This window comes from Aquarana catesbeiana, linkage group LG01 (assembly GCF_042186555.1).
Source record: "Aquarana catesbeiana isolate 2022-GZ linkage group LG01, ASM4218655v1, whole genome shotgun sequence".
In the NCBI taxonomy this organism is placed as follows: Eukaryota; Metazoa; Chordata; class Amphibia; order Anura; family Ranidae; genus Aquarana; species Aquarana catesbeiana.
The window spans coordinates 81,430,349-81,445,376 of NC_133324.1; the positions used below are offsets into that span (position 1 = coordinate 81,430,349).

The 15,028-nt window shown below is 41.2% G+C and overlaps 1 protein-coding gene across 4 annotated transcripts in view; it reads right to left on the reverse strand.

Annotated features, from left to right (window-relative positions):
• Positions 1–14,646, reverse strand: part of C1QTNF3 (C1q and TNF related 3) — a 146,036-nt gene extending 131,390 nt beyond the window's left edge. The window contains exons 1-2 of one of the 4 annotated variants that reach the window (XM_073630378.1): positions 14,139–14,646; positions 573–681 (exon numbers count right to left, since the gene is read on the reverse strand). In XM_073630378.1, the coding sequence (XP_073486479.1) occupies positions 573–681; positions 14,139–14,423 (394 nt within the window). In that variant the 5' untranslated portion in view covers positions 14,424–14,646. The remainder of the gene's footprint in view (positions 1–572; positions 682–14,138) is intronic. The other 3 variants (XM_073629547.1, XM_073632044.1, XM_073631191.1) reach the window with 3 other exon arrangements.
• Positions 14,647–15,028: the final 382 nt, after the last annotated feature.

The window sequence follows — 15,028 nt, forward strand, 5'->3', positions numbered from 1 at the left end:
CGGGGAGGGGGGGTAGCGTTGGTTTGCGCCACTGTTTCACAGTACAGTGCATTTAAGTTTGTATATATGCAAGGGCTTTGGATTTTTTCATAAACCTATGTTGAGAAAATGCCACACTAACCCAGAACAAGCATGCAAATCGGGACTTTTGACTTTACTTGCTGAATGCAATGCAATGTTACAGGTAAAGCTGATCCAGGCAATATCTAATTGCCTCTTGCGGGATCAGAAAATACATTTTTCCCCACACTGGAGCAAATTGGATCATGCTTTATTGGGGATCATAATTTAATCAACTGTGAGTATACGATATGGATGTTCGATTTGTGCGCGTGTGTTCTTTTTTTAATTTTTTTACTCCATGGGTTGAACTGGATGGCCTTGCGTCTTTTTTTTATTTTTCAACCAGACTAACTACGTAATGCCTTTCTGGTCATTGGCTCAGAAGGTAGTTGGTTTGGAGACTGTCAAGTCTCTAACATTTTGAAAAGCAGGTCAGGAATGGCAGCCTCACAGATTGCTCTCAATACATTTTCTCTTTATTAAATTTGTATTCACTGTGCTGTCATTACCTGGTATACCAGGTGGTCCAGGTAAGCCGGGTGGGCCAGCAATTGGTTGATGATATCTATATCCAAAATCTCCTCTGCAGCAGTTATTGCAGTCCGGCTGTTGTGGTGTCTGGTGTAAAGAAAAGCATATTGTCACATTTTTAATTAGTGGGTAGATGGCAAAAGAAATAAAAATGGTACAGATGGGCTAGGATGGGAACAATTGCATACACAAACACAAATAGACAAAAAAAGCTTATGAAATCTGAAGAACAATGACAAGCTCAGATCTGGAAAACATAGTCAGTTTTTTAGATGGTTATAACAGATACTACCTGCCCAATATTCTCTCACATTTCTAAGGCTGCAGTTATCTTTTTACATCCATTGGCTATATACCAACAGACAATGTTGGATAAATAAAGCAAAATACCAACATTTAGGTGTCTATCTAGTGCAAAACCAACAGCTTTTCATTTGTCAAAGAATTTCCAGTTGTATAATTGTGAGACCTAGTCCTGCAATTCTGCACATAGGCTATAAATAAGAATTTACGTGTAAAAGGTGTCAAAGCTAGTCCAGATCCCATTTCCTACAGATAATTGAAATAAACAGATAAGGGAGCTTGTCATAGTACATATTTTCATACAGGGTATTATTGCTCCTGACCTCACTGCCTTGCCGTGCAGCAATATTAACACATTTTCTTAACACGGTCACAACAGAGCAAATTATGTGATTATGAGTTCTAGAATTGCATGAGCCGGCATTGCTAAAAATCGAGAAAATATCCATTTTTTTTACCTGAACGGAAATAGTTCTGCATGCATGATGGGTGAGCAGAGCAGTTTAGGTGTCCGATCATTACATTTCTAAGAGAACAATAAAGGACCGTTCATATATATATATATAAAATGTGTATACAGTTGTCAGAGAGACAGGTTCAACTGCAGGAGGGATTTTTATATCCAGTCTATAACTCGTCTGAGCCACTAACTAAACTCGATTCACACCTGACTAGCAAGGTGCCCACTGATGGGTTCTCCAACACAAGCAGGCAGCACTTGTACCTCTTTTAGTGTTTTGTCAACAGACAGCCTTTTCACACAGCAGCATTCTCCCACAGCAGAGAAAGAGAGCCCCGAGCATCAGTCAGCTCACATATATAAAGGCCTGTGCAAAGGTGAGACTAATTATTGGAGCCTGGCTACCAGGTAAAATTTGGACCAAGCAATGGAGACTTTATCCCATCCAAAGCTCTACAAAGAAAAAGGAGCAAAAAAGTGGGACTTTAAATGAAACATGCACTCCAGGAGACAATACCACAACCATGAACATGGCAGGTACCCAAGAATAGAGCAGAACCAAAAACGTTGAGTGGAAGCTTCACATAACATCAACTGGCATTAAATGATTTAATAATGTAAAATTGTAACAAAAGTACAAATTGTAACATGATCCATACTGGTACTATAGAAACCCAGATCTAAGAAAACCAAGTCTAACATTATATATAAAATGTAACAGAAATACAGTGTAATAACATAATTGGTTCATACTGTAAACATTGTAGAAAACAGTTTCATAGACCGCAGGTCTCCATAACAATCCATTGTACTCTTAGTTGGTAGGTAAAATCCAATTAAATGTAAAATAGGAATAAAGATAAAAACTGATGCAATTATAGACAAAGGGGGGCAAGTGTTGGCTCACAATCCCATAATAAAACAACCTAATTGGTTCATGACATACATAATGTAGATAGCCAAATTCACTAAAGTGTGTCTCCATGGTAGATGATTATAGTCATAGTTGGTAGCATTTGAATCAGTCGCTAACAGTCAGGAGCTTTATTACCTGTGAGTCTCACTAGTGTACCAGTAAATTTAGAGCCCAAAATGGCAAATCGAAGGTACACTAGTGACGAGGCCTACATGTTTCTGAGCATGACAGATAGTGAAGAGAAAGTCACTCATCTGTCAGATTCAGGCTCAGTATATGATCCTGTAGACGACAGCGGCTCCATGACAGATAGCTCTGATGACTGAGTTGTGGTCTCTGCTAAGGTCAGGCGTACCAGACCCTGATCTTCTTCTGCTGTTGAGGTGCAAGAACCGCAGGGCTCTGGTATGGAGCAGAGAAGTACTAGTACCGCTCATCCTTCTGGTGAACTGGCAAGCACCAGCGGCCTAGTACATCCTGGTCGTAGTCAAACCAGCACTGCAGTAACACGTGGTGACGTGGCAAGTCCCATAAGTGCAGTTCAAGCTGGTGAGGTGGCAAGCACAAGTAGTGTCCCACTGCCACCAAGAATACAAAGACAGGCCCGTCGAGCCCATAGTGCCCTTCCTGTTGCATTCGCCAATCCTAATTGGGAACCCACCACTTCTGCAGCACCCGTACCATTCACTGGCCAACCCGGCATTCAGGTGGAAATAGCTTTATGTCACTTGATTTTTATTTGCTGTTTTTCACCGAAGATCTCTATAGATCTATTGTGAACCAAAATAATTTGTATGCTGGTCAATACATCGCCACTAATCACCAGTCCTCCCTTGCCAGAGATTGGAAACCAATTACGGTTTCTGAATTTAAGACCTTTCTGGGCCTATCCCTCGACATTGGCATAGTTAAAATAAGTACGTTGCGGTCATATTGGTCCACTGACCCAATTTACCATATGCCCGTTTTCTCGGCCTCCATGACCAGGGCACAATATGAGCAGATCTTGCGGTTCATGCATTTCAACAACAATGAACTCTGTCGTCTTTGTGGAGACCCTGGATACGATCGGCTCTACAAAATTTGGACCCTTGTAAACCACTTCAACCAATCTTTTGCAGACTTGTTTACTCCCCATCAAGTTGTCTGCATTGATGAGTCCCTGATTAAGTTTTCTGGCCGCTTGTCATTCAAACAGTATCTTCCCAGCAAGCATGCCAGATACAGGGTCAAGATGTATAAGCTCTGTGACAGGGCCACAGGCTATACATGTAGTTTTATGGTTTACGAGGGAAAAGATAGCCACGTAGAGCCGGAGAACTGCCCAGATTACATAGGGAGTGCTGGCAAGATTGTGTGGGACTTGGTGTCACCCTTATTCCGAAAGGGGTACCATTTGTATGTGGACAATTATTACACGCGCGTGCCACTTTTTAGTCACTTGTTTGATCATCAGATTGGAGCATGTGGCACCGTGCGACCTAATCGCCAGGGCTTTCCCCAATGGCTTGTAGATTCCCATCTTAGGCTGGGGGAGAGAGCCTGCTTCAAGTGTAATAATTTGCTCTCTATGAAGTGGAGGGATAATAAGAATGTTTTCGTTCTTACCTCCCTTCATGCAGACACGACGGTCCAAATTCCTACGGAGACTGGTGTTGTGAAAAAACCCCTCTGTGTCCACCAATATAACCAAAATATTGGAGGGGTGGACCTCAACGACCAGTTGTTGGCACCGTACCTAGTTGCCCGTAAGGCCACACACTGGTACAAAAAAGTGTCTGTTTATTTATTTCAATTGGCTTTGCTGAACGCTCATGTGCTATACAGAGCTTCGGGACGGACTGGATCCTTCCCTAAATTCCAGGAAGAGATCGTCAGAGCCCTTCTTTTTCCAGACGGTGCTCCACCTCACCTTCCCAATCCAAATGCAGTAAGCCTGCTGCATGAGGGGCATTTTCCATATGTCCTCCCGAGTACCCCTACCCAACGAGCCCCCCAAAGAAGATGTCGTGTCTGCAGCAAGCGCGGATATAGACGTGAAACCCGCTATTATTGTCCTTCCTGTCCTGGCAATCCTGGTCTTTGCATTGGTGAATGTTTTGAACGCTACCATACACTAGTTGAGTATTAGCATAGGGTACAGCACTGCACAGACTAGGACACATTTTCACAGGGTCTCCCAAAATGCCATCTCATTTTGAGAGACCCGAACCTGGAACCGTTACAGTTACAACAGTTACAGTTGCAAAAAAAAGTGTAAAAAAAAAAAAGTAAAAAAAAAAAACGCAAAAAAATATATAAAATAAAAACACCAAAAATAGTTGTCGTTTTATTGTTCTCTCTTTCTCTCTATTCTCTCTCTATTGTTTTGCTCCTTTTTACTGTATTCTATTCTGCAATGTTTTATTGTTATTATGTTTCATCATGTTTGCTTTTCAGGTATGTAATTTTTTTTATACTTTACTGTTTACTGTGTTTTATTGTTTACCATTTTTTTGTTTTCAGGTACGCCATTCAGCTGCAGCCCGGATTTATTTATCTTGACAGCAACAGCTTTGCTCCCACGATACATAAAGCCGTAACTCCAGCGCTGTAGGAGGTGATTTCACCACCACAGTTAAAAAAAGAGCATATATGCTGAAGCATGGGGGCAGCAGGGCTGGAGGAGCGATTTGCTCCTAACTTTTGCGGGCGGATGCCCCCATGCTTCGACATATATATATTTTAGGCACAGATTGCGTTAAAAATTTTTTTATTTTTTACTATGTTTGTTTTGTATTTGCTTTGCAGGTATGGTATGTCTTACTGTTATACTGTAATGTTGCTTTGTTTTATTGTTAACCATAATTTGCTTAGCAGGTATGCCATTCAGTTGCAGCGCAAATTTATTTATCTTGACAGCAACAGCGTTTGCTCCCACGATACATAAAGCCGAGACTCCAGTGCTCTCGGAGGTGATTTCACCACCACAGTTAAAAAAAGAGTATATATGCTGAAGCATGGGGGCAGCAGGGGAGGAGGAGCGATTTGCTCCTAACTTTTGGGGCGAATGCCTTCATGCTTTAGCCTATATTTTTTAGGCCATTCAGCTGCAGCACTGATTTATTTATCTTAACAGCAACAGCGTTTGCTCCCACGATACATAAAGCCGTAACTCCAGCGCTGTAAGAGGTGATTGCACCACCACAGATAAAAACAAAATGGTGCATGTATGCCCATTATTAGAAGTGGGTGGATGAAGGGAGGTATTCTAATGGTGGGCATACCCACCGATCAATCTCTTTTTTTCGTTCAGCCCACAGGCTGCAGGAAAAAAAAGATTACAATATATGCCCAACAAGGACCAGCAACGTACTGGTATGTTGCTGGACTTTGAGTGGTTATACCAGAATGATGCCTGCGGGTTTAGGTATCATCTTGGTATCATTCCTTTCAGCCAGCGGTCAGCTTTCATGTAAAAGCAATCCTAGTGGCTAATTAGCCTCTAGACTGCTTTTACAAGCAGTGGGAGGGAATGGCCCCCACCATCTTCCATGGTTTTCTCTGGCTCTCCTGTCCCAACAGGGAACCTGAGAATGCAGCCGGTGGTTCCGCCAGCTGACCATAGAGCTGATCAGAGATCAGAATGGCTCCAATCATCTCTATGGCCTAAGAAACCGGAAGCTACGAGCATTTCATGACTTAGATTTCGCCGGATGTAAACAGCGCCATTGGGAAATTGGGAAAGCATTTTATCACACCAGGTCAGATGCTTTGAGGGCAGAGGAGAGATCTAGGGTCTAATAGACCCCATTTTTTTCAAAATAGAGTACCTGTCACTACCTATTGCTATCATAGGGGATAACAATAAAAATGATTAAAAAAAAAAAATGAAAGGAACAGTTTAAAAATAAGATAAAAAAGCAAAAAAATAATAATAAAAAAAAAGCACCCCTGCCCCCCTTGCACTCGGGCAAAGGTGAACGCAAGCATCTGTCTGGCATCAAATGTAAACAGCAATTACAGGTCAGATCGATGGCAGTAATTTTAGCAGTAGACCTCCTCTGTAAATCTAAAGTGGTAACCTGTAAAGGCTTTTAAAGGCTTTTAAAAATGTATGTAGTTTGTCGCCACTGCACGTTTGTTCGCAATTTTAAAGCATGTCGTGTTTGGTATCCATGTACTCGGCATAATATTTTTTTTTTTTTATTTCATCAAACATTTGGGCAATATAGTGTGTTTTAGTGCATTAAAATTAAAAAAAGTGTGTTTTTTCCCAAAAAAATGCGTTTGAAAAATCGCTGTGCAAATACTGTGTGGGAAAAAAAAATGAAACACCCACCATTTTAATCTGTAGGGCTTTTGCTTTAAAAAATATATATAATGTTTGGGGGTTCAAAGTAATTTTATTGCAAAAAAAAAAATTTTTTTCATGTAAACAAAAAGTGTCAGAAAGGGCTTTGTCTTCAAGTGATTAGAAGAGTGGGTGATGTGTGACATAAGCTTCTAAATGATGTGTATAAAATGCCAGGAAAGTTCAAACCCCCCCCCCCAAATGACCCCATTTTGAAAAGTAGACACCCCAAGCTATTTGCTGAGAGGCATGTCGAGTAAATGGAATATTTTATATTTTGACACAAGTTGCGGGAAAAAGATAAATTTGTTTTTTTTTTTTGTTTTTTGCACAAAGTTGTCACTAAATGATATATTGCTCACACATGCCATGGGCATATGTGAAATTACACCCCAAAATACATTCTGTTGCTTCTCCTGAGTATGGGGATACCACACGTGTGAGACTTTTTTAGGAACCTAGCCGCGTACGGGACCCCGAAAACCAAGCATCGCCTTCAGGCTTTCTAAGGGTGTAAATTTTTGATTTCATTCCTCACTGCCTATTACAGTTTCGGAGGCCATGGAATGCCCAGATGGCACAAAACCACCTCAAATGACCCCATTTTGGAAAGTAGACACCCCAAGCTATTTGCTGAGAGGTATGGTGAGTATTTTGCAGAACTCGCTTTTTGTCAAAAAGTTTTGAAAATTGAAAAAAGAAAAAAAAATTATTTTTTCTTGTCTTTCTTCATTTTCAAAAACAAATGAGAGCTGCAAAATACTCACCATGCCTCTCAGCAAATCGCTTGGGGTGTCTACTTTCCAAAATGGGATCATTTGGGGGGCTTTGTGCCATGTTGGCATTTTATGGCCTTCAAAACTGTGATAGGTAGTGAGGAGTGAAATCAAAAATTTACGCCCTTAGAAATCCTGAAGGCGGTGCTTGGTTTTCGGGGCCCCATACGCGGCTAGGCTGCCAAAAAGTCCCACACATGTGGTATTCCCGTACTCAGGAGAAGCAGCAGAATGTATTTTGGGGTGTAATTCCACATATGCCCATGGCATGTTTGAGCAATATATCATTTAGTGACAACTTTGTGCCAAAAAAAAAAGTTTGTCATTTTCCCGCAACTTGTGGCAAAATATAAAATATTCCATGGACTCAACATGCTTCTCAGCAAATAGTTTGGGTTGTCTACTTTGCAAAATGGGGTCATTTGGGGGGGTTTGTGCCATCTTGCCATTTTATGGCCTTCAAAACTGTGATAGGTAGTGAGAAGTGAAATCAAAAATTTACTGAAAAAAAATCCTGAAGGGGGTGTTTGGTTTTCGGGGCCCCTTACGCAGCTAGGCTCCCAAAAAGTCCCACACATGTGGTATCCCCATACTCAGGAGAAGCAGCAAAATGTATTTTGGGGTACAATTCCACATATAACCATGGCATGTGTGAGCAATATATCGTTTAGTGACAACTATTTTGTAAAAATATATATATATTTTTTGATATTATTCAATCACTTGGGACAAAAAAATTAAATATTCAATGGCCTCAGCATGCCTCTCAGCAATTTCCTTGGGGTGTCTACTTTCCAAAATAGGGTCATTTGGGGGCGGTTTGTACTGCCCTGCCATTTTAGCACCTCAAGAAATGAGATAGGCAGTCATAAACTAAAAGCTGTGTAAATTCCAGAAAATGTACCCTAGTTTGTAGAAAGAAAGCTCTATTTATGGGGAGAAAAAGGACACAAATTGTGTTTGGGTACAACATTGCATGACTGCGCAATTACCAGTTAAATCAGCGCAGTGCCAAATTGTAAAAAGTCCTCTGGTCTTTATGACCGATGACCACGCCCCCTAAAACGTCACAGTCCCAGCATGCCCAGGGACTGTGACGGCATAAGGGGGCGGGGTCACCGCCTATATAAGTCAGAGCCATGTCAACATCAGAAGAAGAGAAGAGCGAAGAGGGAAAAAGGCAGAAGGCAGCAGGCAGCAGGCAGCAGACCGGGCTCCTCCGCTATAGCAAAAGAGCGGCAAAAGAGCGGCAAAAGAGAAGAAGATAGAGGAGGAGCCTGGCAGAAGACCTGGAGAGCGTGGAGAAGAACCGGAGAGACCCCCGAAGTCGGAAGAAGACCCCCGAAGCCGGAAGAAGACCCCCGGAGCTGTCTAATAAATTACTTTAAAAATCTGTGTAGTGTTTTTTTTTATTGACACTTTTTCCCTAGGTGAATGGGTAGGGGTACCATGTACCCCATACTCATTTACATAGGGTGGGGGGCCGGGATCTGGGGGCCCCCTTAGTAAAGGGGGCTCCCGGATTCCGATAAGCCCCCCGCCCGCAGACCCCGACAACCAACGGCCAGGGTTGTCGGGAAGAGGCCTTTGTCCCCATCAACATGGGGACAAGGTGCTTTGGGGTGGGGGGCCGCAGGGCGCCCCCTCCCCTAAAGCACCCACCCCCCATGTTGAGGGCATGTGGCCTGGTACAGCTCGGGGGGGGGCGCTCGCCCGTCCCCACCCCCTTTCCTGACCGACCGGGCTGCGTGCTCGGATAAGGGTCTGGTATGGATTTTGGGGGGGACCCCACGCCGTTTTTTCGTCGTAGGGGTTCCTCTTAAAATCCGTACCAGACCTAAGGGCCTGGTATGCCCCTGGGGGGGAACCCACGCCGGTTTTTTATTTAAAATTGGCGTGGAGTTCCCCCTCAAGATTCATACCAAACAGTGCCGGGCATTGGCGGGGATCCGAGTCGGATCCCCGCGCTTGTCGCTCATCGGGAAAGGAAAAATCATTTTTCCTTTCCCGATGAGCAGCTCAGCGCTGTTATCCGCAGCTGACACAGTGCACTGCGATTACCAGCGGTTATGTGCGAATAGCTGCGCTAAATCGCTCCTTGACGCAGGCAATTCTATTTTTTCTATCCGCACAGAACCGCATGTATCTAATTCGCAGCAAAACGCAGTGTGTGAATGGGGCCATAGGAAAGCATTGTGTGCTTTTAGCTGCGGTAGAAAATTAGAAAATCCCGCAGCTAAAAGCAATATTCTATCCGTCCGTGTGAAAGGGGCCTAACACCTGGAAAGATATCAGCAAGCTCTTCATCATGTAATAAAACTGCCTGTTGAGATGGAGTGAGACATGACCAGACAATTTCCTCAACAAACACACCACTGAGGTCTTGAGGAAAAATGTTAATTTGTTTTATAAAGGAAGTCTGGGGCCCCCTCTGGCGGGGGGGGGGGGGGGGTATGGGGCAGTTGCTCCCTTATAAATCCAGAACTGGTTTCAAGGAGGGTTTGTGAGATCCACTAACAGTCCCATATAAGGGTCAAATATGAAAATTATGATTGTTATAATGAATGAGATAATACACAGAAGTAATGACTTCAGATACATTTTTGTCAAATATCTGGGTTAAACCATATACTGTATGCGCTGATTAAATATATAGTGCACATGCATGGCAGTCTTCCACTTGACAACTCACTTGGTGATAGCCACCAAACAAAACTCACACAATTCACATATATTATTGATTGTATGAAAATGTTATTACACTCATGGTACTCTGTATCTAACAAGTACCATGGCAGCCATCCACTTAGCAATTCCACATAGATTCCCATATGGATTTCAAATATATGAAGGTTACTGCATAGTGTATTCAGCTACCCCATATACCACAGCAAGGCAATGAATGTTTACTACTTAGGCGGTAGATATGGCTAATAAACATTTGCATAAAGTATGTAAGGCCCCTTTCACACATGCGGACAGTATGTCCGTATTTCATCCATCCGTTTTCGGATGAAATACGGACATACATGCATCCCTATGGGATAGCGGGTGTCAGCGGGTGTCAGCGGATGTACATCCGCAAACACCCGATGTCGTCCGGCTCCGCTCTCGTCCGATTCTGCGGACGGAAGAAAATCCTATTTTTCTATCCGTCTGCAGAGCGGATCGCATGAACACGGACAGACGGTCCGTGTTCCTCCGATCCCCCCATAGGGGAGAGCGGAGATCTGACAGGGCGGTCCCTGCACAGTGTGCGGGTCCCGCCCTGTCATCTGCCTGCTCAGCTGGGGAAAACGGAGCTATCCCCGCTGAGCAGCGGATAAACACGGGGCGGATCAACACGGATCCGTCCCATGTGAAAGGGGCCTAAGAAGGAGGAATATCTTCTCATTGTGAATAAACTAGCTGATTCTCAGCATGTGCCCCAGGTGTCCTCAAAGTTAGTGTGATTCATGGATGCCATAAAGTTCTCAGTACAATACTGTGGGTATCCAGTGGGTGTGTGTTAGTGATTAGGCGACCAGATCAGAAAAACCTCCCTTGCTATTCATAATTTGATGACTTCATACCAGACAATTGTCAAGGGACCTATATTTGACCTGGTATCAGACTCTTGCAGTCTTTCTACTGAAATGTTGGAGTGTGAAAGAAAGAAGCAGCACAAGGAGCCAATCAGTTTATGTGCTGACGAGAAGCATGCTAATAGGAGGAGAATGCATACTTCTGCTTTCACTGTCCGGTAACAGACCAGTGCAGGTCCAGAACAACTTGGGGTCAGAAGATTTTAATATTGCAGTCCCTCAAACTAAGCCAGGCGCTATGCGTGAGCCAAAAACACTATGTCAGCATAAATATATAGCGGTGGCTGCTACAAAGCTCATCTGAACAGGATAAGGAACAGGCAAAATAGACAATGCAGAAGCACACACCCATATGTTAAAGGTCCATTATAAATTTACGTGGTTTATGAGGGTCAAAAATTGCCATTCATTTTTACCTTAATTTTGGCAGGAGTTTTGCTTTAATGATGTATTATTGAGTACATACCACATTTATTTGTTACTTATTTATTTTTTATTATTTATGTATTACAGGTATGTATATATTGTGTACATGTATATATTTATGCAGAGCTGTACACATATATATTGTACATTCATACAGTGCCTTGAAAAAGTATTCATACCCCTTGACATTTTCCACATTTTGTCATGTTACAACCAAAAATGTAAATGTATTTTATTGGGATTTTATGTAATAGACCAACATAAATTAGCACATAATTATGAAGTGGAAAGAAAATGATAAATGTTTTTCAAAAATGTTTACAAATAAATATGTGAAAAGTGTGGAGTGCATTTGTATTCAGCCCCTTTACTCTGATACCCCTAACTAAAATCTAGTGGAACCAATTGCCTTCAGAAGTAACCTAATTAGTAAATAGAGTCCACCTGTGTGTAATTTAATCTCAGTATTAATGCAGCTGTTCTGTGATGCCCTCAAAGGTTTGTTAGAGAACCTTAGTGAACAAACAGCATCATGAAGCCCAAGAAACACACCAGACAGGTCAGGGATAAAGATGTGAAGAAGTTTAAAGCAGGGTTAGGTTATAAAAAAAATATCCCAAGCTTTGAACGTCTCACGGAGCACTGTTCGATCCATCATCTGAAAATGGAAAGGGTATGGCACAACTGCAAACCCACCAAGACATGACTGTCCACCTAAACTGACAGGGTTTGAGAGCATTAATCAGAGAAGTGGCCAATAGGCCCATGGTAGCTCTGGAGGAGCTGCAGAGATCCACAGCTCAGGCGAGAGAATCTGTCCACATGACAACTATCAGTCGTGCACTCCACAGATCTGGCCTTTGTGGAAGAGTGGCAAATAGAAAGCCATTGTTGAAAGAAAGCCATAAGAAGTCCCATTTACAGTTTACGAGAAGCCATATGGGGAACACAGCAAAACATGTGGAAGAAGGTGCTCTGGTCAGATGAGACCAAAATTGAACTTTTTAGCCTAAAAGCAAAATGCTATGTGTGGCGGAAAACTATAACTGCACATCACCCTGAGCACACCATCCCCACCATGAAACATGATGGTGGCAGCATCATGTTGTGGGGATGCTTTTCTTCAGCAGGGACAGGGAAGCTGGTCAGAGTTGATGGGAAGATGGATTGAGCCATATAAGGGCAATCTTAGAAGAAAACCTGTTAGAGTCTGCAAAAGACTTGAGACTGGAGCGGAGGTTCACCTTCCAGCAGGACAATGACCCTGAACATCCAGCCAGAGCTACAATGGAAAGGTGGTTCTACAAAGTATTGATTCAGGGGGGCTGAATACAAATGCACGCCATATTTTTCACATATTTATTTGTAAAAAATGTTGAAAACCATTTATCGTTGTTCTTCCACTTCCCAATTATGTGCCACTTTGTGTTGGTCTATCACATAAAATCCCAATAAAATACATTTACGTTTTTTGGTTGTAACATGTTGAAAATTTCAAGGGGTATGAATACTATTTCAAGGCACTGTATATCTGCCTATTATTTAAATTGAATATCTCAAGACTATTGCTGACTGCTTAAATTTATTGTGGACATCCACCTCAGCAGAGAGTCATATGATGAGCATGTGCAAATGTCATCTTCCATGATTAAATTGTAGCCTTTTGTGATCTTGTGGGTGCATCAAACAGTATCACAGCATTGTTACACAATATCCCTTTAGAAGTGAATGGAAGCATAAAAAGCAGCACGTATCAACAGTCATGGGACTAGCAAAGACTAAAATTTATTTCTCATTATCTAATTTGTTTTTGAAATGAGCAGATATTTTCTGAGTTCTTCTAAAAATGTAAAAATGTAATTTAGGTCGCACTATCCAATCCCTTTCTTTCCAAGGTTGATCATTCATGTTTAGTGCTTGTTTGAACTCCATGAGCTGAGCAAATTAAATATTAAATATTCACAAGTGCTAAAAGAATCAATGGCTAAGACAAAATAGAATATATGGGGGACTCTAAACACATTAACTATGGCAAACAATCTTCACAAACAGTATTAATAACACTGAGCAGAAGAAGAAAAAAAGGAGAGGAGAATAGAGGTAAAAGAAAATAAGAGAAAAGAAAAAGGAAAAGCAAGGGAAAGAAAAAAGCAAAATAGAAAAAAAGGAAGGAAAGAAAGAAACAAAAGAAAAGAAAGTAAAAGAAAAAAATGAATAAAAGACAAGAAACAAAAGAAAAGAATTGGAAAAAATGAAAGTAAAAGAAATAAAAGAAAACAAAGATAACAAATTAAAAGAAGCAACAAAAATTGAAATTAAGTAAAAGAAAAGAAACAAATGAAAAAGAAAGCAAAACTAAAAGAAAAAATAAAGAAAGTGAAAGAAAAGAAGAGTGATAAAGAAAAATTAAAAAAAAAAGAAAAAAAGAAAGCAAAAGTGGAAATGAACGAAAGAAGAGAAAAAAATTAAAGACATTAGTAAAAAATGAATAAAACATAAAAATAAACATACAAAATAAAATTCCATAACACATATTTATGTATTAATATATTCATATTACAGTTGCTAGGTTTACTGCTAAAAGCAAAGTTTAAGTTACATATAAAATCATGCAGTTTTCATAAAGTTACTGCCAACTCTAATTTTTATAATAAACTGAAAAATAAAGCATGTTTCAATTTTTTTTTTTTTTTGCAAAGTGCCGATATAGATGAAATAATATGCCTAGAACATAAATGCAGAGTACCTGGACTCTGTGTGAGGTTTGCTCTAGATCATCTATCTCTTGTTTCAGCAAAACCTCATCTGTAGAGGTACTAATGGAAAATGTCTCAACCAGTAGATTCCGCTCTCCTACCACTTCCCTGGTGGGTACATTACTGCCCATCCGTTGTTGATGACTCCCAACTATACGGGCAACCGGTTTAATAGTTCTTCTCCTCACCTCCGTCTGTTCTTCTTGACTTAAACAAAATGGCAGTGCAAACAAAGCCAGCAGGCTAAAGAGGATGCTGAGATGCATTGAAGCCATTAAGAATCCAGGCACCAGGAGAGGTGCAGCTTGTCCGGACAGCACTTGAAAAGTGTTCTTTTACAAAGTTTTATACTGAAGGCGCTTGGGAAAAAAAAAAAAACAGAAAATCTGCCATGTCTCAAGGAAAATATTAGTCATCTCTCTACTATGACCAGAAAAATTGATTTCAGTGCTCATTTAACATACCATCATGGTTCTAGTTCAGGATATTTATAACCGTAACACCTCTCCTAATTTATTTTTTGCAGAGATTTTTTTTTTCTTGGCCCTAGGTTTACAAAAACAAATTGTGAGAAATTGTGACCCTGGAACTAATGGGTTTTTGTCCCTTTTTAGACATGGAAATTCTGTGAAGGGAGAGCCCACAGATTGGAGGGAGCAGACTCAGCCAGACTTATCTGGCTGAGATATTCACACCAGTATTTCAGCCAGAAATACGATCCAAAAATAACCTAATAACAAAAGCTCTGAGCAGCTTTGTGAAAGTGTTTACTGAACGTGTTTAACACTTCATTCAAGAAATATGTCATGTAAATGTATGAATTCCCACTGTTTGCTTTCCATGTTGCAGGTTTAGTTTTGCTTTTATGTCTGTCTTCCTG